Here is a 23,513-nt window from a genome sequence, read left to right as displayed (position 1 = left end):
TTTTTCTTTTTGAAGCAATGTTGGTCGGCTTTTTCATAGTTTTCTTTTTTAATGCTTGAAAGGACTTTACACATTTCGAGAGTTTGGCTCCACTTGCATGGGGAATTTTTTCGTCAGCAGTTTGTGTGCATTCAGTATCAGTCATTGTTTGTTTTTAACAGCAAAATCTGTGCCTGCTTCGAATGGTTAGAGGCAAGCTGAGCAGTGTTTTTTAAATCTCAAGGTTTTAGCTGGCATTCCGAGATAGTTGTTTGCTGTATAATTTGTAATTTTGTAACACCATTACAAAATTTTGATGCTAAATGAGAATTTAAAATATACTATAACTTAGTCAGCTTTAGCTCAATTATGTATTGCTGCTCACCAAAGCTTTACACCTTCAAATTGTTTATCTTTCGGGTTTATTTGTTTATGTAATTCAAAAATAGGCATTCAAGTCTTTCGAAAATATCTTTCCTCGTGAAATGAGTCATTTCATCGGATGTCAGTACAGTGTAAGCGTTGAGAAAATGTATTGGGGAGAAAAATTTGCTCAAGTGTCGGGCAAAAAGAAGCTGGGCATCAGTGGTCCTGTGATAAAAATTCCCACCTGGAAGCGTTGTTGTTGTTTCAGGGCCCTTCCTCACCTGCGGAACAAGTCGTTCAATCCAACAGGGAATCCCAAGTTTGCCCTGGACTACTTCATCTTTCGGAAGGACCCGGAACTCTGTCGAACAGGTGGGTGGCAGTGAAACGCAAATTTGCGCACTGGGCTGTCATGGGTGGGAAGCTCCGCTAAACATACGGCCTTCCTGTGCATTTTCAGTGTTTGCAAACTTCATTGGTGAGACCATTGTTCTGGACACCCTGGAGGATGCCACCAAGTACAGGACGGAGGTGAGAAGGGCTTGTTCTAGAGCACTGCACAGGCTTGGACCTGCCCCGAAGCTCGGTACTGGCCGGGCTCACTGCTTTTCATATATACCCCGTCCCCCTTTTTGGCAGCCAGTTCTTTTTGTTACCTATAAAACTCAGGATCACTGCATGAGTCATGTGGATAAAGAATTTATGGTTCATTCTGACCTTGTCTTAGCACCGAGGAAACGTCAAGACAAAATGTAGGTTTGGTTCATTTGAGAGTGTCATGGGAGATTAACAGTTATGTAATTTTTAAATGCAATTGCGACTAATTGAGGTAAATAATGGAGAAAGCAGATGGAGTGGCAACTCATGAGCCCACTTTGCATTCCACCTTTGACATCATTCTTTCTGCTTGTGTTGTTGTGATATCATGCGTTTTATGTCCAAACTTTGATGATCCATGTTCTGGACGCCTTTCCTCATACTCTGTGCAAAAGTTGGCTACGTTGAGAGGGTCAGGGTCTCCCCTGCATGAGCACTTACGCCAGTGCTGCCAACTCTAGGGAAATTTCCCTAGATGTGGGAGATTTTGGTTGTCTTTAAGAAAAAGGGAAATTCGTCTACAGCTAGGGAATTTTTTGGGTCTACATGGTCTTCTGCATTCAGTCGTGTAATGAAGCCCTTTATTAATTTTGGCATTCATTATTATTATATACCTATGCATTTCCGTTTCTCATTGAAGCGCAGCACAGGTATCTATTTCACATAAATGTGCATCCAGCAAAGCTATCGCTCCTACGTTTGACATTGTTGGCATAAATTTGAAAAGAACATGACTGATGAATTTTATAAACTTGCCTGCTCATGCACTGCGCATCGTCTGTGCTCATTCCTATTCTTCTTGTTTTTTATATACTTGAGTTGTTTTACAAGTGCACTCTTTCGTAGTGGAAGATTTCCTGTTTTTGTGACAAATGCACACATAACAAATCTTGTGGTCGTGTGTATTTCGATAATTGTATTGGGTGCTGTCTGGCAATATTGGGATCGCGTTTTGCTGTCGCTCATGCGATCGCTGTCATGTGGCTGCCTCAGCGAGGGATTGGGACGAGCGACTGCGGATCCGCGTCGCATCGCTCGTCATGTCGCTCGCAAAAATCATTCCATGTGGTTGCCGCTAAACACATTATCAGAGAGAAAACATCTAATAACCACATTCAGCAAAAATCTAGGGAAATATAGGGAATTTTTTCACCCGATCTAGGGGAAAAGTGGTGTCGCAGGTTGGCAGCACTGAGTTAGGCAGCGAGGTCAACTGGGAGAAAGTCGGTGCAGGAAATTCTCTGGCTCGTTCCCATCTTGGTTGTGGCTTGAAGTGTGTGCGCTGCTTAATCTTTCGCTACCGCCGGAAAATTGACCAATTTTTAAGGGTCCAAGAAAACATTTTTTTTCTGCTAAAAAAAATTGGGTATGCACTAATTACAGGAACAGAAAATGCAGATTATTTAACGGCCTTTCAAATAACACCAGTTTTTTAAATGTTTTTATATATCATAGTTGTGAAAAAATATCAAAATCAAAATTTTTGTCAAGTTGTCGAAAAAAATGATAAAAAAGGAGTTGTGAAAAAATATCAAAATCAAAATTTTTGTCAAGTTGTCGAAAAAAATGATAAAAAAGGAGTTGTGTTTATCAAACCACCGGTAGTAGAAAAAAATTAGAATATACATTTTGTGGGGAAACATTTCAAAAACACGCCCTAGAAAAAATGTCGACTTGCGCGGAACAGTTTGTCAGATATCAAAAAAATGTTAGCACGCACGGTGCTCGTGTCATGCGGTGAAGCCCAACCTCCAATTGAAAATGTGTAATTTCGAGTGGTTCCCTGGAATAAATCTGGCATTTTGACATTATCAGAGGCACTAATTTGCCCCCACATAACGTAAAGACATCTTGTCAATGACTGACTTTGCATTTACAGCGAGCACAATATTTGGGACATGCGCGCGATGCAGAAAAAAACATGCATGGAGTTGAAAACGGAACGCTGTGGTTGATGCTTGTTGACGTTCACGGTCAGTTATCTCGCAAAACATAAAGCTGAGCTTTATTATCATCTTCTTACTCGCAATTGTAGCCTTGGTCGCAAAAATGAGGTACGATGCACTAGAATCGTGCCCTGTGATCTTTGGCCAAGTAGCAGTTGCGCGATGAAAAAGATCAGCACAGCGAGCCTCCTCTATTGCAGCGCCACCTAACATTTTTCAAATGAAACAGTACAAAAACTTATCGGAGACTCCGTCCAAATAGACAGTTCAACTAAGCAGCAACATTAGACACCAGGATATACCGTCGCATGGAATCGAAACTGGAAGGCGAACAGCTGCAGTGTGAGGCCGGTTTGAAGCACTGTCCTCGAACAGATATCTGGTGACTGGGTCTGATCTTTTGACTTGCATGTGAAGTTCTTATCGCAGAAATTGGGTTAGGGTGGGGGGAAATTAGGAGCGGCGTGCTTTGTTCGAGGATCAGTCGCAGACGCTCCAGGCGCCATGGCAGGTAGCCTTGAAGTTGGGTAACTGCGTAGTAGCGCTAAATATGAATTTCGCGATGCAGAAACGAAACTGAAACTGTTGTAAACTTGTTCCCGAATGGTCCTGGGGTAAGTAGATCTACCACAGAACATTGAACAACGTGCGTAAAGGCAATAAAACTGCCTAAAATCATAAAGTAGCTTTGCAACCAGGCACTGCTCAACATTTTCAGTCGATTTCTGGGATTATTACTGCCAGAGCACGAACCTGACAATTGAAAATCGTTTGCTGGTTCACCATTCATGCCCTGATAGCAAAAAACAAACGCTGGTGCAGAGTAATTACGAGTGGCATGCATTCTTCGTTGGTAGCAGTGATGCGCGATAACCACGCCCCTTTTCCACACTCAGGTGATTCAAAAGCGTGTCAAAAATCGCATTTCCTTTGCAAAAATGAAAACAAAACTGATTTTGAAAGGCCATTTTCTGATCTAACTCCAAACAGCTTTACTTGTTCGAGCAACGCCTGGAACGCTATGAAAAGGCGCTCCCAAAGTATCGATCAAATTGATTGATTTTGAATAGGCACGGTAGCAAAAGAGTTAACTGAAGTCTATGCATGCACCAAGCTGCCAGCCTTTGTCTCACTGTAAGCTTTTGTTTAAATGCCAAGTGCAACTGGAGGAAAGAGTGAAGACAAATGACAGGGGCGTCTCTTTCCTGTGTTTACTCTTTCCTTGAGTCGTGCTTGGCGCTTAACCAACATCCGACTGAAGTACCCCCCGCACGGGCGGCTTGATTCATCCACATACTCGCAGGCGTCACTCACTTGTTTGGAATGAATGCAGGCTCAGTTCATTTAATCCTAGAAGTACTGAACAAGTGGCTAGTGGTAGGGAAGAGTTCGGGCAAGGTGTGTTTATTTAAATACTTTAGGGAGGACACGGCTTTCAACTTCGCAAAAATGACCAAAGGGACCAAAACATTGTTTTTTTGAAAGCCACATTTTCGGATTCTATGTTTTCTATGCTGTGCGTTTGCAAAGTTTTTTCCGCCAAAAACCAACGCAAAGGGGCATAAAAATACTTTTGCCAGCTGCGGTGACAAAATATCAGTGCAAAAGAACTAAAAAAAAACGGCAAGTTTTGGAGCACTGTATCTCTGCAACGATGCCACCAGCGCGGCTATTTTGGTACCATTAATCGGCTGAGCGGTTTTCTTTCCAGTTCCGGTCGTTTCTTTTATCATTGTTCATTCACAGATGCAGGAACGGCAGAAAAAGAAACGCGCAAACAGAGCCAGAAATAGATGCTGAAGCACGATTCGTTGTACGATCGGCGCACACTGAAACGGCCGTCTTGATTGGGCATCGTTTTTAGTCTAATTTGTGATGTTTACACGCTTAGTTATTGCTATGTTTGACTGTAGGCTCGCTAGCCTTGGGAAAGAAATGGTCGGCGCGTCAAAAGCTGCAGCGCACACGGCATAGCCGCTGCGCGTTAAAGCGTCGCCTGACTGCACAACCGGTTACGATTGAATGCCAGTAGTGGTAATTAATGCCTTAGGTGTTAGATTTAATCTCAAAAGCGACCTGACGAGCCATGTCAGGGATAATCAAGGTATGATATGTTGCGGCAAATGTGTGCCCGCGGTGTGTGCGAGCCATGTTTTCTGTGCACTTCATGCAAACAGGTCAATAAAAACCTGTTCACTGCGTTAAGAATGTGCCTTACTGCCATAGCATGTAACAGATTGAATATTTTAGGGAAACTATTAATACAGTTTACTACACATTGGCTGTGCTGCGAAAAATTTGGATGCCCTGAATGTCAAGAGTACTAAAGAAATGTGCATGCATTGAAGTTGGAGTGATGCAGAATATTATACCAAGCTTCAAAGTAGCTCATTTGTGTCCTTGTGGTATGTAAATTTTTGGCAATGAGCACCTGCACATACGAGAACCAAGTTGCTGCTCCAGGCAAGGTTATAAAACATAAAGGAACCAAAAGTCAGTCTTCAAAATTATGGGGAAAAAAAGGTGCTTCACTTGTTGCCATGGTGACAACACTACATGGGGAAGTTGTCCAGTGCAATACAGGCAACCAGCTAACCTACTTTGCATTGAATCCATCTCCCCCCCATTTGGTGTGCAAACTGGGCTATGTACTCTTCACAGAGGAGCTGAAAATATTGTTTTGGGAAAAGAAAAAGGCTGCAAATGACATTAAAATTTCAAGGCAAGGCATTCCAGAAGCCCCGTGTTCAAAAGAGCATGAAAGGCTGCAACCCTAGTGACTTTTGATAAATGAAATCCAGATTGCAACTGCGGAAGCCGTTTTCTCAAACTTTTCTTTGCCACCTGTGTCGCTTGTTGCAGTGACTTCTTTGTGACTGCTGGGTCTATTTTGATTCCGTTCTTTGCGTTACATTGATAAACACTTCAGGTCACGATACCCTTGGTTTTCCAAGTTTACCTTTTTAAATTTTTTATACTTCTTAATCAAGTAGTCACATTGATAAACACTTCAGGTCACGATACCCTTGGTTTTCCAAGTTTACCTTTTTAAATTTTTTATACTTCTTAATCAAGTAGTCTCACAGTCTACATGCCTGTTGTACATTCACCTCTAAAAAACTGAAAACTAAAAAAAATAGTGTTGTAAATAAAAAAATCTAAGAATGCCACGACCTCATCTATTCATTTGGGAATAGTTTTCTATCGTATTTTATAAGCCGCTCAAGCTCAGTACAAGGTGAACAGAAAGAAAATTTTAGAACTAAAAAAGTTTTCACAATATTACCTTTGAATTTTTATGGTGTTGTCACAAAAGCATTTCCAGTCGCTGTGCCAATTTTCATCAGAATTCACAAAGGAACAAAAAATTTGATTTCGAAATCCACGTCCCCCCTTAAAGCCAGTAATAGCCCGTGCCGGTTTGTGTACACTGGGCACCCATCGCTGCCGGAGGCTGTTTCCCGGCAGCGGGCTGCAACCCGTATCCCCTGTGTGGGCGGCAGGTGACCAAGTTCTGTGCGTGCCCCACCCTGCTGGCCAAGACGGGCGAGCGCATCGCCAGCACGGGCAAGTTTGGTGGCCACCAGAACCGGGCCCCGCCCCTGGTGCAGCTGGGGGGCAACGTCTTCGGCGAGCCGCCTTTGAAGGACCTCGACCGCGTCCACGAGCAGATCCGTGAGTGCTTGGGGGTCCGCCTGCGGGGTTGGTGTGGGCGCTGCCCACACGCTGTGCTGTGCTGTGTGCAGAGCTGCTGAAGAAGCTGAGCGTGGCCATGAAGAAGCAGAAGGATGCCCGGCTGGAGCTGGACAAGCAGAAGCAGAAGGACACGACGTTTGTGCTCAAGAAGAAGGACTACGAGCTCCTCAAGAAGGAGCTGGCGGCCGTGAACGAGGCCATCGGCCGGCTCCAGGGCTCGGCCGCGGGCGAGGAGGAGAGGGCAGACAGCGACCGGCTGGCCTTCCCCCCCGCCGTGCAGCAGGACCTGGTGCGCAACTCCCCCCGCCGCTCCGCACCCACCACCCCCATCGGACGGTACCCGCCAGGTGAGCACACGGTGGGGGGCCTTCCAGGAGAAAGGCCAGTGTGCGGTGGGTGGGGTGGTTGGCTCGGTCCCAAAAAGCACAGTAGAACCCCCATTTTACGTCTTTCTCAGGACCGTGAAAAAGCGACGTAAAATCTGAACAACAACAATTACGCCTATAAATGCAGTTTCGTGAGACAGATTTGCAAGATATTTCAATGTAAAGTACGAACTAAGGGTTTGCAGGCCTCGAAACCCGAATCACTAAAAAAAGGACATCCAAAAAGAATGATGCAGTGCAGGTGCTAATCCACTGTATTAAAACAAACCTTGTACCACAGTCCACTGCCGTGATTCCCACCAGCCAGTGCGAATCATGGCACACACCATCAGCATAGCCTCGTTGGCAATTCACTGCTGAGTGGAGAAATGAACACCTGCACGCTGCCCCTCGGCGACCGCTGCGCAACAAGACAAGAAGAGATGCTAGCGAGGAGGGAGTAACGAAAGGTGAAACTGAGGAGAAAGCTATGCCAGGGAGAACCAATTGAGCGGGCGCAAAGTCCACAGAACAGACCCGCAGCACTTTTATTTCGTCCGCTGATTGGTTGCACGCTTGGCGTGGGTCGTCGAATAACGCAGGTCTGGCATGGAATTGCATCAGGTAAGTGAGGTTTTTAATGCATTGTTTACGAGGACTTCACCAGGGCTCAACTTGTCCGTCGTGAAGCCCAGGGACACATAAACGGGGTGCCACTGTATCATGACGAGACCTTCTTGTTCACGCCTACGAGGTACAGGTATTCCTGGTTTTACCCATCAGTTATTGCAGTGTAGTGATGGTTTCTTGTGGAAGTATCCATTTGTAAGCAACTGGACGTACATTCTGCATATAAGCACCTCGGTCAAAAATGTTTCGGTACTGAGGCATTGTAAAGGATTTAGTATTAGAGGGTGTTTTCTGCTTGGAGTGGCCTACCTCGGCACACAATTTACAGCAGCTGTGCAGCTGCTGTAAATTGTGTGCCGAGCCTGATGGCAGCTGATGGCACTTGTGCCGAACCTAATGGCAACTGCTGAACACTTATGTGGGAAGTGGCATGTGTCACTGTTATGTGATGCAAGTGGCCTGTTATGCTCGTCTGTGCCCTGCTGGGCGCTCCTGCAGCACTTGCGCTCTATGTCTCCGGGGCCAAGAGAATGCATATTTGTACGATGCACCAACAGATGCACCATAAGAATACCTGGAAATTTATGGCAGGCTTTGCACTAAATACCAAAGTTGTCTCAGCGTGTGTTTACTGCTTCAGCCTTTCAGAAGTAACGAGATTGTGCACTGCAAATTGACATTTTTATCACCTTCTCAAATGTTTACGGCACGTCAAACGTAGTCCTGGCAAACAATATTATCTTCGCATCTTGGGGGATCGTGTTTTTGACATGGCAGCTACAGAGTGCATTAATTTCACCATGTCTTCCCTAGCATTAGGCATTTTCCGGTTATAATGTTTGTAATGTAAATGTAGCATCGTGCATTTGTTCAATCTGGCGATGTCGGTCCCTGTTTGAAGTTTGAAGATCTTGTACTTATTCGTGGCTGTGATATTCTAACAGCTACAGCTTCCTCTGACACAACAGAGGACAGAGCACAAAGTGAGCAGTGTAAAGCCACCAAGGGGTGCACCTTCTTTTGGGAGGGCAGCCTTTCTGCTGCATTTGTCTTCTTCGATGTGCGCAAACTTGCTTGATTGCACAGCTTGAAGCGTTTTTGCTTTCTTTGCAGCCTCGCCAAAAACGACACCCAACGACAGTGGGGTGAATGGTGTCTCCCGGAGAGGTCGCAACTTGCCGGCCCCCGCAACTGCACCAATAGAGAGAAAACGGAGGAGGATCACATGATCTTGCCTGAGCTCACTTTCTTCCCCCTCATCATTCCACGCATTGAATGGGGCTGGTAGTGGGCCGCTGTGGGGAGCCTCAAAATCACTCATCCGGAATGCACGCAGAGTAGCCCTTTCTCACACTTTTTTTTTTCTCTCCTTTTGCTTGTCACACTGTGTTATACATTTTTTTCTCCTTGATCATTTCTGCTTATTTCTGTGCCCACATTGGCTACCCCTGTACCCCTGTTATTTAGTCATCACTACCCTTTTGTTTGCTCATTTTTATCTTCACCTGCAAGATGGTTGGCTTTCTTAGTTGTTCACCTCTGACGCAAAATTTTACTGTTGGTCGGAACGGTATGTACACAAAGGGAGGAGGTTATAGTAGTTGCTGTACAAAGTACAAAACAAGGATGTGTTGTGTCCTGTATTCTCTATTTTTTGTTGTATGATGAGGACGAATTACTTTTGTTCATCGCACCGGGTCACTTGGTACCTTGGCCCTCTCGCGTTGGGTTTTCGTAGCACCTTTCATGACCACCGAGAAAGCTAGGTTGGCGGTGCATAGTTTCTAAGCATTACGAAGGCAGCGTACAGTCAAAAACGAGTCATTATGTGTTGTAAAGTAGGCAGTATTGTCAGTGGCATGTATGCCATGTGTGTCCTCTTGCTGGCTTTCAGCTTAGCACAGCCATTGTGGTTTTGGATGTCTCCTCTCTGCCCCATTATAGCTAGGTGCCCCTTTTTTCTGGACATTAGTGCAGTCTTTATCCTTCTCTGGCAGACCAGGCCATGTACTAATCACATGGGGCTGCTTTGGGGTGTCCAAAATTTCAGCATTGCTGACAACAGACATTTCATGCCAGTGATATCGTTGATAAAGCACTTGCTGTTCATTCAGCTTGCAGTTGTCATTACCATATTTTGGGCACCCTTGCCGTAGCGCCCTTATATGCTTCATGCCATTTGGTGGCCTCCCCAGGGTACTTGGGTCGTATGTTTTCATGTTTTGTGCTCGGCACAACACGAGCGCTTTGTACCGACTCTGCTGCAGTGTATGTTCCCATCAATGCTTCACCCTGGTAGAGTCTTTTATACACTCACACGGTGTGAGTTTCTGCAAAATGTTCCTTCTGAAAGTAAGAAGCTACCCAGAATAAAAGTACTGTTGATGGTGTTGGGTGGGGGTTCCTGGCTGTGCTTGACAGCACCCATTGGTTGGACACCATCATATGGAGCGTACTTCTGCTGTGTAGAGCCTGTGAAGAACTGGCCTTTGCAGTTAGCTTTTCTGCGTTATTGTTGATTTGAGCCAGAGAGTCTATAAGGAAAGGAAGCCCACGGCCCTGTGGCACAGTACTTTAGACTCGCATTCTCAGAACTAATCGTTTCACTGTTTGTGTCAACCAGTCTTGCAGACTGTGTGAAGGAAGACCAATGTGGGCATGCACCCCATTTAAACTTTGGTTGTCTAGCTCATTTGAAGTGTTTGTTGTTTACCTGATGGAGCTTTTTTTTTTTGTATATAGCGATTTTGTTTTCTACACATGCTTTTGGTTTTGTTAGAGAGAACCTTTTACTGATAACTAGTTGCAGGACGTTTACGGAAGAAGGCATTTGTGAAGTGGCTTATTTTTCTATTGTTGCGCATTGCGCTTAGTTTTGTGAAGAGTAGTGCTACCCAAGCTAGATTGTCGCTGTTGCGTTAAAAGCATTCTATTATACCGCGTGTTGTACCATGCCCTCTTTCTGTTTCCTCACAGCTGCAGCAGTTGCTTTTGCACTTTTGTTTCACGCGGAGGCTGTTCAGCTCCCACCATCAGCCCATGTTTTATGATGACAAAGCCGGAGACATCCTGTCCTGCTTTTCTGTCAATAAAATAGTAACTTGGAAGCATGTGTTGGTCCTGTGGAACACTTGTGGGTTATTCCTGGCGAAACAGCTTTTACAAGGAATTGTCACTCCTGCTTCTAGGCTGGCAAGTCTGTGTAAAATAATCACAGCAGCTTTCATGGGTTTACTTTGTTTTAAAGAAGCCTGTGTGTGGTTGTGGCAAGTGCTGGTCTTGTCAAAGCATTGCTGTAATGTGCTGAGGAACTTGCGTGGCACCCAGCAGGGAGGGACGCAATGCCATGTACATGAGCAGGTAAGCAAGTGAGCAAAGAACTTCCCAGGTATTAGGTCTAGTCCCATCAGTTTGGACGACCCATCCAGTGCACGTCTTGTGAATGGAATGCAAAGGGATTGGAAAGCAGATCGGCAAAAGAAAGAACTCACCCAAACTCAATCACAATTTTTTTTCCTTCACACTGTACTCCCTCAGACTCATTTGTGGTCGTACTCACTTGTACTGAAACTCTATTGTCCTCACGAGTACTCGTACTCGTCAGTACTCACGAGTAATACAGTGGAACCCCGATAATACGACTTTGGAGGGACCGCGAGAAAGCGCCGTATGACCGGGGTGCAGGTAAATGCCGGCCTAGTAGACGGTCTCGCGCGAAAGGTGGGCTGATAACTAATTTTAACTACTATATTTAGCGCCTTCTCGCCCGATTTCAGAATTTTTAGCTGAACTCATAAGTTCAAAAAAAGCAAGTCTTATGTTGTGTCCCACTCCCTTCCATGGCGTCCAGCTTGCCCGCCATGCGAGCGCCGCGCGCTACGCGACACCCGTGACGTATTAGAGAGATTTAGCATAGCGGGTACCGGCCGCTAACGCTACGGCGGCGGGTAGCGGGGCCCGACTGGGAAGGTGAAAACTCGTTCCGGTGGGGGGATTAGTTCCGCGGGCTGGCCTTCGCCATGCCTGCGCATTCTGTCCACTGAGGGGCAACCTCCTCGCCCTCCCTGCGCGCGCATGCGCGGTCGGGTCCCGGTAACCTGCCACCGTAGCGTGAGCCTCCGCTAGCCGCTATGCTAAAACTCAAATAGCCCACCAGCCTTGCGCGCGCGAGATGATGCCGACGTGGGCGAGCAAATTAAGAGGGGAAAAAGCGAGTGCGAAACTGCCAAGGCCAAGCAAAACGAACGATAGTACGAGGCAGAGATGAAAAAAACGGCGTTGATGTACATGGTGGCACAAACGGGCCCGTGCCGTCGCTATGAGTAAAACTGCTCAACACACAGCTGTTTCCGTGTCCCACAAGATCCAGAAACGCGAAATAGATAAGGCGATTCAAACTTTGCGAGTAAACCGTGTAACGACGAAAATTATAGCATGGTCTTGCTACAGTGGCTTGCTGCAGCGGCCCAAAATGGCGGTGCCAGCGGGTACGTGCCCCCACCCCTGCGGCGGATTAAGGCACTCTAGCCAAGAAAGGAGCGGAGCGACAAAGCAGAGATATCGGTCGTCGCCGTGGGGTTGCATCGTATGTGTTTTCGCGTTTGTCGGTGGCTCGACGCGAGCTTCAAATTCACGAACCGCCTGCTACTTCGATTTCTCGTGGCGCGTTGGCGTACTGCTGCCGCGTGGGGCTGTCTAAGGTTAACCCCGCTCACGAGCAACTTGCTTGCGTCTCTTCAGCAAGTGGTCTGGCCCGCCTGCGGGCCTTTGCACATCAAGCAGCGTCAAGCGGGGGTTAAGAATAAATAAGGTCGGTACGTGGCGGCGAAGTGGTGTAAAATGTGGGGAAAACGCAGGTTTATCCGCGGCAGAGTCCGTCGTATGAAGCGGACTGTGTGCGCCCGAGCGTCATATCATCGGGGGTTTTAATGCATTGTTTCTATGGGGAGTTTGCAGGGACCGCGGTGATCCGTCGTAAGAAGCGGGTCGTCGTAAGTCCGGGGGACGTACCAGCGGGGTTCCAGTGTAGTGGTCAATCTGTACTCACGAGCACTCAACTTATTTGTACTGTAAGCTAGGTCGTGGCTCGAGTGAGAGACTAAATAGGAAAAAAATAAATGTTTAATTTATTGGGAAAACTGAGGTTACATATAGATCAGGACAGAGGAGCACGGGAAGAAGACGTCTGATGTGGTGCACTGTCGTAGGGTGACTCACTGCGAGAAGGTACGTACACGTGAAAGGGAAACAACGTAAACACTCGCGTTGCATCTGGTGTCTCCTCGTGTTCTCAGGAATAAAACAACGAAGTCTGGGGTGCGTCATGCTCCCTGGGCAGGGAACTCGGGGCTTCTCGGCGCGGACATGGCCGTAAATTGCGGTTTTCTGCGTGTCTTCGGACGGCAGCTTTTTGTCGTCCACTTCCGTTTCTTGGCGCGCTTGTCGTCCAAGTCGTCGGAGCTAGCTGGCATGCTTAGGTTTGTGCCTGCCCCCAGTCACAATTGAAGGGGCCCTGCAGCACTTCCCATCGACTACTCGGAATGTATTTTGGAGTACAGTTTATTGTCCCAGCAACCTCCTCCCACAAGAATTATGAAAATTCACTTTCTCCGAAACTATGCGCGTTGAGAAATCGCGCATAATTGTTCCCTCTCGACTCGGTGGTGCTAACACGCATTTATTTTACAAGGGATACAAAGACTCCATGTTACGCTTTAGCGAATTTTGGTGTCTAGGGGAGAGGGATTAGGTAATGGGAGTTGGAGAAAAGTATGATACATCCAATGGTACATCAGATTGGGTTTGGAATTAAAGGAAATGGTGAAGGCCAGAGTTCTCGACGAAGTGGCGCATAGTTTTACGATCCCAGGAATTTGAGTGGGCGCCACAAAGTGACGCTACGATAGCGTCTGATTCTTGTCCACATCGCTCTGTAGTCGGAGACGATCTGCTGGATCCTAGCCATAGACAGCTTCGCTGTGCAAATGACTTTGGCGGCCGGGGGGGGGGGTCGCCTTGCACCATTTCGCACAGGTTGCCGAATGAGATTGGGCGGGCCCTGGGTGCGCTTGAGAGTGGGAAAGCTCCGTCACGGAACCTGCCGTGTCCTCGATGTTCTAATCTAATTTGATTTGATTGATTGATTATGGGGGTTTAACGCGCCGACGCTTCACAGGCGAAGAGGCGCGCCGTTATGGAGGGCTCCGGATTAATTTTGACCATCTGAGGATATTTAACGTGCGCCGAAATCTCGAACACACGGGCGTTCTCTCTTTACACCTCCATCAGAAAAGCGGCCGCCGCGGCCGGGAATCGAACCCGTGTCCTTGTAGGCTCAGTAGCACAACGCCTTAGCCTCTGAGCCACCGCGGCGGGTGGCTTAGGGGCGCTCAATCTAATTTATGCGTAAATTATTTTGATTTCTGCCAAATGGAGAAAAGAAGAATAACCCTGGTATTTGGATGGAGCCCGTGTCGTAAGAATATCGGAAGCGCCGCCCTCGGGAGCGTTGAGCAGCAATGCAAACGCATGGGAAACGCAGAGGCCTGTACAGTCTGTCAAAATGTTCTAGGCCAAGCCGAAAGTGCGCAGGTCGCAAAAAATTCAATGTGCAAGCTTACCTCCCGGGCTAGGCTGAGATGTATTCTGGAAAGCTAAAGTAAACACCATTCTTTCTTACTTTCATAAAATATTTTGTCGCATTTATAGCAAAACCTTATTTATAGCGTGTTGAGACGGATTCAAAATTCTCGGAAGGAAGCGAAGGGGAACGTCCCCACATACCGGAGGACCGACGTGGGGCTTTTGGCAGGACCGGGCAACGGGCACCGCGCGCAGCATGAATGAAACTTTATTAACGATACGGGGGCTTGTTAGCCTAGTTGGGGAAGAGGGAAGCGCGCAGCATGTGTAGGGCTCGAGTTTCACCCCCCCCCCCCCCCCCCCCCTTCTCCTTCCTTCGAAAGAAGGGGACAGCGGGCGGCGGAGAGCCGAGGGACGGTTGGTTGCTTGAACGAATGTAGAACGGAACGATTGTAACCTTCTGTATAAAGAGCTCTTTTCTTTTGCCCTCGACCAAAGAGTGGTGTGAATTGATCCACTACAACGACCGGAAAGTTTATTGACGGTTCGCCAAGACACTCATCGCGAGAACCTAGCTGTCGCTTCCCTCGGCGTCCAGCGCAAGTTGTTGGGGAGGGCAGATAAAGCGGCCCGTACCAATGGACTCCTGGAATGAGGAGGCGACCCTAAAGACTCTCTTCAAGAAAACAAATGTTTACTGGCGTTCGACAAACTTGGCTTCAGCGCGTTCAACCATGAAAAATATATACGTGAATTCTGTGTCACCTTATGTCGTGTGCTAAAAAGCTTCGCTGGTAATCCACCTGCACAATGTAGAATGGCTCACGATCTTTTGTCGCCACCACCCACGTGATACTGCTCCCCGCTTCAAAGCGCTCAATGCCTTTCTGTTTCGCTCGCATAGATGTCGGGCAGATGCTAAGATGAAAACAAAAAATGAAGGGAGCTCACACTAACGCGTAAGACTTGAAGGGAGCGTAGCTTTACGCAACCTTCACGACCATCATAATCCACGACTGCAGCCGATTTGCTTCTTCTTCGCTGCCGCAACGACCTTCACTCCATCATGTAGTGTGAGCTTCCCCATTTTTTTTTTTTTTGGAAGGGATAATTATTGGACATCACCTTGAAGGGGCGTGAGCTATGACGTGTCTTTCTCGTTCCGAGTAAGTATGGCCACGATTGCGGCAAACGATGGAGGTATTTTTTTTTTTTTGCCAACCTTGGCCAATTTCTCAAGTGGGTACGCCTGGCTTGCAAACGGGCGCCGATGACGCTGGGGGGTCGCCTCAAGGCACGCACATACGAGCGCTCGACATTTTCTTGTTTTTTTTTTTTGAACTGCCGGGCGGTCGCCGCTATGTTGGCCAATCTCCCTAAGCTTGGCTTGACAAACGTGAGGCGATGACGCTGCGTAGTCGTCGCGAAGCACGCACACACGAGCACTAGCAATTTTCTTTGTTTTGTTAACTGCCGGGCGGTCGCCGCGAGCTGCAATTTCTTGGTATTTCTAACTGCCGCGGGCACCAAAAATTACGACTTGCTAAGGATTACAGCGAACACAAATCAAAACTCTCTCTCTCTCTCAGCGGTCGTGTTTTAAAATTCGCGCCTGTATACAAGCCACAAACTCTCGTACTTCCTTTATTGCTGTCCTACCACACAGAAACATAGCAAGATGTAAGGTCGACTCATGGAAGGCTTGATGGGACGCAGTGAGGATCCGAAGGGGGCGGGCTGTCGATCCGCCTGAAGCGCTCGTACCAAGCCAGCAGTCCAGCGGCCATACTCGAAGGCTCGGGTCGCCAACCTTTTGGGGCCGAGGGCCAAGTAGCATGGAGCCGACTCAGCTGGGGCAGGAAGGCAAATCTGATTGGGGGAGGGGGGGGATCATTTGCAGACAAGATAAAAACTCGGTGAATTAACCATAATGTACAAAACAAATAGAAACCAGGTTTATTTTTAGCACTCACGTCACAAGGTTGAAAGTGAGAGGAAGTGAAGACGTTCAATCATTTGGCTAAATGTGAAGGTGGGTGTAAGGGTTCCAGGCACCAGCGACGCAGGATGTGTCTAACGCGGAGGGAGCGGCGGTTCCGAGAAGTGGGAATGAATGACTTTATGGCAGCCAGCTCGTTAAGAGCAAGCGGTATCTGGGTCACGCCGCTCGCGGGAGGACACATTGTCTGGGGTCGCAGCTGCGCTGTCGCGTTGTTTTGGCCGGAGTGCGTGGTGTGGCCGTGGGAAAACATTGGTAGCCTGGAGACTCAAATGGCATCCCGGGGGCATGGCGGCCGCTGGCTCGGGGCCCACCGCGGTTTCCATTAGCAGGTTGTAAAACCATTTGGTCCGTCGAGCGGCTGGAGACGGGGAGCGTAAAGCTGTCAACTGTGGTTAGACAGTGGTCGATTTATGGCGATAGCTTTCCTTTTGTTGGCCAGTGCGCGCGCGGGGTGGAGGCGTGCGAGGGTGCTCGCTTCGGCCCGAGATGGGCGCGGCAGAGGCGACGCCTGAGCCGGCCGCCGTGTCCTTTTGTCCCTACGCGCTGTTTCTGGCCCACGGTCCAATTAACGGGGCATCGCCTATCAACGGCGGAGAATCTTGGGGACGCGCCGGGTCGTTAAGACGGATGTTTATGGGTTGCGGCTGGCTTGAGTAGCTGTCCTGTCTCGGACGAGATGCATGGGAACAGGCGATGCAGACCGCGTTCGTGGAAGCGTGTCCCTGGCGCTTGCACGTGTTTTCGCGGGTTTTTGAGTGTTTATCGTGTTTGTTTGGTTTGCTTTTGATCCTTTCCTTTTTTTTTCTGGAGAGAGATAGAGTGACCAGTGTTTGAGGGTTACGGGGGGAGTTGCCCACCGTGGTATAGGCCCAGATTTACTAATCCATCCTATCAGGTGCCCAGGAGATACCGATTGGCCTGTGTATCGGGGGTGGGGCCTAAGTAACCCATTAAAACCACGAGACACGAGGTCTCGGGGTCGAATCCTCAGGGTTTTAATGTGCTATGCACGGCCGGCGTATTGCCGGGATAGCCAGGTCAGGCTAGGGAGGATCTCACCACTTGGGTAGTTTTAGGTCAGGGTCCGTCGCTGACGGGGGTGCCGCGTGCACAAAGTCTTAGCTGACCTAGAACCCCATTTTATTTCTTACTCTGTCTACTTCAGTCTGTAAATATCCTGTATATGTCTTCCGTGTAAATATACAGTTTTTTAAAAACCCTCCATCAACCATCGTCGCCGTGTCATCAGTGCCGCAACCATCAGGCACCAACGCAGATCATCATCTTCAACAACAACGAAAGAACGAACCCATCATTTACTATGGAGGACAATGCCAACTGGAGGCGATCTTTCTTTGTTCCTTACAAACCCCATTTGAGGCCAAAACTGCCACGTGGGCCTTCACATAAGAAGTTACAAGGTGAGGGGCACTGGGGCAGTGAAGCTCTCGTATCGTGCCGCGGGCCGCATGCGGCCTGCGGGCTGCAGGTTGCTGACCCGAGTCTCGCCCCACCAACCCCACTCTACCCTTTAACGAGAGGTGGAGGATCTTGCTGACCAGCCCCGCCCTGGAGGATCAGCTACTGCTGGTCACCAGGGGCCAGGCGGCGAGAGCAGCATATGGATTCCCGTGAACAGGGAACCACCTCCGTCCAGTGTGGAGTTCGCAACGAACGACTCTTAAATAAACTTTCTTCTCTCTCTCTCTCTCTCTCTTGCTGACCCCGGCTCTAAGGTATCCGTGCGAACAAGGGGTCAACTGTAAACGCTTCGGGCGACCGTTGGGTCTTCCCAGGATGAACAATTCCTTTGTCCCGGACGTCCGTGGTAAATCCTGCTGCTTTACGCGAATGTGAGAATGTCCGCCACCAGATGTCCGACGGATGTTCAGTGGACATCTGGGGTCCAATGGGTTGTCATTTCTTGCTTGTCAGTCTCACAATACATTTTCTGTTAAGCTAGAAAAGTGCTGCAGCACTTGAAACGTGCGCAAATACGTATGCCATCCACATGTCCTGCAACATTCCGAATATTCGCACGTAAATGCAGTTTCGTCTTACTTTTGGCTCGCGCGCCTGAAAGGTGGTGATCAGGGCCGGATTAAGGGGGTGGGCTACGGGGGAAAAAATATCTTGAGTGTGCTCGCTGCCCGCATTGAAAGTTGAACGTAGGAGCTTCAACCTCACCTTCACACCGAAGCTGACTAACTCGTGACAGGTGGGGAGGAGTGGGGGGCCCCTCACGTTATGGTTGACAACCTTCGACTCCATTTCAATTTAATTTAGTTATTCCTACTCCTCTTCCTTGTTTTCTCGAGGTTTATGAGAAGACGTCTTGGACCATGGGCACACAGCTTGACCGGGCCTAAGAAGCCACATAAAAAAGGTCCCGAGCTCGGCTCCGGTCTTTTCCGGCACAGGTCGTTTCGGTACACGGACATCGAAGTACGCGGACGTTTCGGCGCGCGCACGTTTCGGTATAAGAAAGGGTCAGGCATGCGAATAATGAAATAATGTCTGAAGAACATTGTAAATTGTTTAAGCCTGAGGGACGTTATATGTAATTATTGACAACTTAAGCACTACTCTACGGGCTCATATACAGTTTCTGCCACAATTTTCAATGTATAGCGCTTGACAAGGAAGTTCATTGCGATGACGAACCGTTCAATAAAGCTAGTGGATTAGTTGAATCGCATAAGCGTGATTGATATCGACTCGATATTTCTCGTTGAATGGTCAGCGAATATATGGTTATTTAAATGTTCAAAGGTTGTGTAGGCCACTCGCGGGGTCGTTCGGCTTCAGTCCGCGCCTCTGTGCTGTAGCCTCTGCAGGCTGTCTGAGCAACAAGTGTTGCGGAAGCTACATGTCCGCGCGACTCCATTCGTAGCGTAATTCTCTAGGCGCCACTCCGTGTGGACGCAGAGGCCGCCGGGCCAGCCCGACTCTAGCGGCTCCCTTCGAGCTGGGGAATCAGCAGGCCTAGGCGGTGTGAAGAGCTCAGGCGTGGACGCCAAACAAAGCAACAACGTCTGTTTCCTTACCAAAAAGGACTAATATAACCATGTTTTACACTCTTTGTTTAATACTAGCGCTGCTTAGGGCAGGCACTAAAGCTTACTAGGCACGAAATACTTTTTTCCCCTGTTACAGGTGGTAACTGTCCAAGGCAATATTCCCCTCTCTGCTTTTCGTCTTCCAGCATTCTAATCTTCTTTTCGTCCCCTCGACAGCCTTGAAGTTAACTTCCTCTGTGATACCCTTAAATCCTAGGGCTTCTGGAAGCCCAATATTCCCTTCATGTAGATTTGGATGGATACCCTCACATTCTAACACTGCGTGCCGCATAGTTTCTGTTTCTTTTCCGCAGACCACGCATACCCCATCATTTTGTTAATACTTCCCCACAAAACTCTTAGTTCGCAGGCAACCTGCTCTAGCCTCAAAAAGCAAAGCACTGCCCTGGGAATTATCGTAAAAATTTTCATTTCTGATGTTCAATTTCTCAGCCCTGTACATCTCTAACGACCTTTTAGCTTGCATTTTTTCCCTCCATTTATTCGTTTCAATCTGCCTTGCCTCTTTTTTGGTTACCTTGGCTATTTTGGATTCTCCACTGTTCTTTCCGTATTTCATCGTTAGCCTTCTAGCTGACAGAACGTCTGATTTTAAGCAGAGTACAGCATTCGCAAACGTGAGACCCGGAACCATTACTCCTTTCCACATTCCTCTTACTACTTCATATCTGTTATACCCCCACAGAGCTCTATGCTTCATTATAGCTGCGTTTCGCTTTCCCTTGACCTTAAGTTGCTCCTCGTGAGTTCTTAAGTAGTTATCCCCTTCGTTTATCCACACTCCCAAATATTTATATTCCTTCACTCCAGGTAATTCGCCTTGCTGGATAGACACTACGTCAGTGGTAGCGTCATTAAAAACCATTATTCCCGATTTTAACTGCGAATGCACTTCTTAAGCGACCCTGAATCACGCGTCCACCGCCGTCCGTCCGTCCGCACCACATACCCACTTAGGGCGATTGGCCAAGAAGAGTTCCCAATTTCTTTAGCATACCCCCACAGAGCTCTATGCTTCATTATAGCTGCGTTTCGCTTTCCCTTGACCTTAAGTTGCTCCTCGTGAGTTCTTAAGTAGTTATCCCCTTCGTTTATCCACACTCCCAAATATTTATATTCCTTCACTCCAGGTAATTCGCCTTGCTGGATAGACACTACGTCAGTGGTAGCGTCATTAAAAACCATTATTCCCGATTTTAAGTGCGAATGCACTTCTTAAGCGACCCTGAATCACGCGTCCACCGCCGTCCGTCCGTCCGCACCACATACCCACTTAGGGCGATTGGCCAAGAAGAGTTCCCAATTTCTTTAGCACATACCCACTTAGGGCGATTGTCCAAGTAATCTGAATCACGCGTCCACCGCCGTCCGTCCGTCCGCACCACATACCCACTTAGGGCGATTGGCCAAGAATCGGGCGTGAGAAGGGCTAATGCACCCGCTTAAAGGAGTACTGACACGAAATTTCAAAGCTGAGATCCGCTCTAGCAATCAAGTACAACGACAACACAAATAGGTGTCTGTGAATAAATGCATCTTTCTTTCTTTGTAGTTGTGTGTGTGTGTGTGTGTGATCTCTCTTTCGCGAACATTACCGAACCGCGCAAATTCAACTCCTGCATTCGCACTTTCACATTCTTCCCCTCGGGGAAATGCGGGGAAATCTTTCTGCACTGAAATTTAAACCGAGGTCGGTGGCTTCCTGGCCGCTAATATTTATTAGCCGCTGCATAGCGGTTTGGTTATCAGCTAAAAGAACAATGTCGTCTTCGTATAACATTCCCAGAATATGCTGTTGTACCAGTTCGCCTTGCAGCATATGAGTTAGGCTAAACCCTACTTGACTTTCTTCCAGTTTCTTTTCTAACCCTGCCATGTAAAGCATGAACAGTATTGGGCTCAAAGGGCATCCCTGTTTCAGTCCCCGATGGATGTTGACCTGCTGGGCGCATTTTTGTCCTTCCCAAGTAAGGTGCACTCTATTGTCTTTATAGATTGCTATAAGGAACTGTACCAACTCGTCATCTAATCCCTGGAGTTTCAGCATTCTCCACACCGTTCTCTGTTTACGTTGTCATGTGCCCCTTTAATGTCCAAGAACGTAATCCATAGTGGTCTATTCTGTGCTTTCGCAATTTCAATGCATTGCGTTATCACGAACAAATTGTCATCCAGTCGCCTGTCTTGTCTAAATCCATTCTGCAGTTCCCCAAGTATTTCATTTTCTTCCATCCAGCTTGAATTTCTGATTTTATCGCCTGCATTACGAATCTATACACCACTGACGTTACTGTGAGTGGTCTGTATGAATAAATACTGGCTTTGTCTCCTCTGCCTTTATATAATAAATTCATCCTACTTTGTAGCCAGTCCTCTGGTATTTGTTTGGTTTCTATCACCTTATCTATTGCCCTCATAAACGATTCCTTACTTTTAGGTCCAAGCAGGTTTATCAGTTGCATTGGTATTCCGTCCGGGCCCACTGCTGTCTGGGGGGAAACCTTTTGCTCTGTTTTTTTTTTTTTTTTTTCAATCACGGTTGTTCAAACTTATTTCCCTTTCCGCAGTCTTCTGTGGCGCTGATGGTATCGGTGCAGGTTTTCCTACCACTATTGTCCTGAACTTCTCACTAATCACTCGATGAATATGCGCCAACGCGTGCTCTCCTTCTAAATGTTCCCCCTCCTCATCAATCAGGAATGTTTGATGGTTATCGTTTTTTGAGCTTAGTGATTTTACATGGTTACAAAACTTCTTGGATGCGCTTTTGTCCTTCTTCCGTATTTCTGCCATCCATTGCTCGCTTTTCTGCTTGATCTTTGCTTGCACCATTTTCTGCACTTCTATTTTGTTCCCCCGGTAGATATCCCATTTCTCCTTCACTACCTCCGGTTTTATACCAGTTCTTTTTGCTTCTCTATGTTCTCTGGACGCCTTTCTTCGCTAGTCAATAGCCTCTTTTATTTCCTTATTCCACCAGCTTCTCGGCTTTCTCTTCCCTTTCCATCGGTGTCGTTGCTTTGCTTCATTCATCTTACCCAATTTATGAACGCAATCATTTCGTCGTAATCCCAATTTCTGCCTGGGTATTTATTGATTTCATCTTCCAACCTATCAGCGATGATCTTTAACTGCTCATTATTCAAATTAGTTCCTCCTATTGTACCTAATTCTACATTTGTCCGGGTTGCGCCTCCAAAGTGCAAGCTAAACCGCTTGTGGTCGCTTCCTAAGCTGTCTGTTCCATTTTCATCTATCCTCATTTCCCGCAGCCTTCCGTATACTGTCTCGGATACTAAACTGTAGTCTATGCTGGACTGTCTGTTACCGCTTTCCCACGTTATTTGTCCGTCACACTTGTTCCGTATTTACTATTACAAGCCGGTTTTCCTGACATAGATCTATCACTAGAGAACCGTTGTGGTCTGTGTATCCATCCAAACCTTCTATATGGGCATTCATATCTCCAACTATGATTATTTCGCCCGAATCTTTGAACTCGTTTACATCTCTTCTCAAACAGTTTACCATCTCCTCATTTTCCTCGCTAGCACTGCTTCCGGTCCACAGATACACCACTCCTAACCATGTATTTTCCCCCTCTATGGTGCCTCTAACCCATAGATGCTCTTATATACAGGTTTCATGCACTCTCTGCCAGTCGGTCCCTTGTTTAATGAGCACGCCAACACCTCCCCCTTTCTTCATTCCTGTGGTCCTGTTGCAACCTTCCCTGGCATAATTGTTTATGATAGGTGGTGCTTCTAGGTCCCGGAGGTGAGTCTCGGCTAAAGCGTACTCGTCTATTCCTTCCCGTTCAAGTTGCTTTTGAATTTCCACCCACTTATCTGGCTTTCTGCCTCCCTGCATATTTATGTAGCTGATTAAACATTTATTGTATACTTGTTTTTCCCTTTCTGCTTACGTGGTCTGTTTTTGTCTTTTACAAAATTGTTTGCTCCATTGCTTCCACTTAAATCGCTTCTGTCAACGCTCTCAGTTACGTCTGTAGGTTCTCCGTTTAGCTCTAGGCCTGGCTGCCTCCCAGCGTTCAGTGTGCATGTGTCCCTTGCTTCCCCTTTGTCTCCTAGTTTGCCTTCCTTAGCTGCGCGGGGCCCCCTAAAAAAGCTACCGCTCTCCCACGTAAGCGCCACCCCACCTTGTTTCCTAGCCTGAGGCTGAAGTGAATCCCGTCCCACTGAAAAGCTTGCCTATATCCGATGCTGCCCACTACCATGTTCACGTCTATCACTTCAAGCCCAAGTTCCCT

General features: G+C 47.5%; 1 protein-coding gene across 2 annotated transcripts in view; it reads left to right on the top strand.

Moving 5' to 3' along the window:
* LOC144153701 (structural maintenance of chromosomes flexible hinge domain-containing protein 1-like) overlaps positions 1 to 10,689 on the top strand; it is a 79,726-nt gene extending 69,037 nt beyond the window's left edge. For both annotated transcript variants that reach the window (XM_077685382.1, XM_077685381.1), the window contains exons 45-49: positions 614 to 717; positions 806 to 876; positions 6,392 to 6,563; positions 6,635 to 6,931; positions 8,693 to 10,689. In XM_077685382.1, coding sequence (XP_077541508.1) covers positions 614 to 717; positions 806 to 876; positions 6,392 to 6,563; positions 6,635 to 6,931; positions 8,693 to 8,808 — 760 coding nt within the window. In that variant the 3' untranslated portion in view covers positions 8,809 to 10,689. The remainder of the gene's footprint in view (positions 1 to 613; positions 718 to 805; positions 877 to 6,391; positions 6,564 to 6,634; positions 6,932 to 8,692) is intronic.
* Positions 10,690 to 23,513: the final 12,824 nt, after the last annotated feature.

This window comes from Haemaphysalis longicornis, unplaced genomic scaffold, assembly GCF_048455015.1.
Source record: "Haemaphysalis longicornis isolate Haplotype H1 unplaced genomic scaffold, Haemaphysalis longicornis Haplotype H1 scaffold_9, whole genome shotgun sequence".
Taxonomy (NCBI): domain Eukaryota; kingdom Metazoa; phylum Arthropoda; class Arachnida; order Ixodida; family Ixodidae; genus Haemaphysalis; species Haemaphysalis longicornis.
This window is presented reverse-complemented; position numbering and strand designations above follow the sequence as displayed.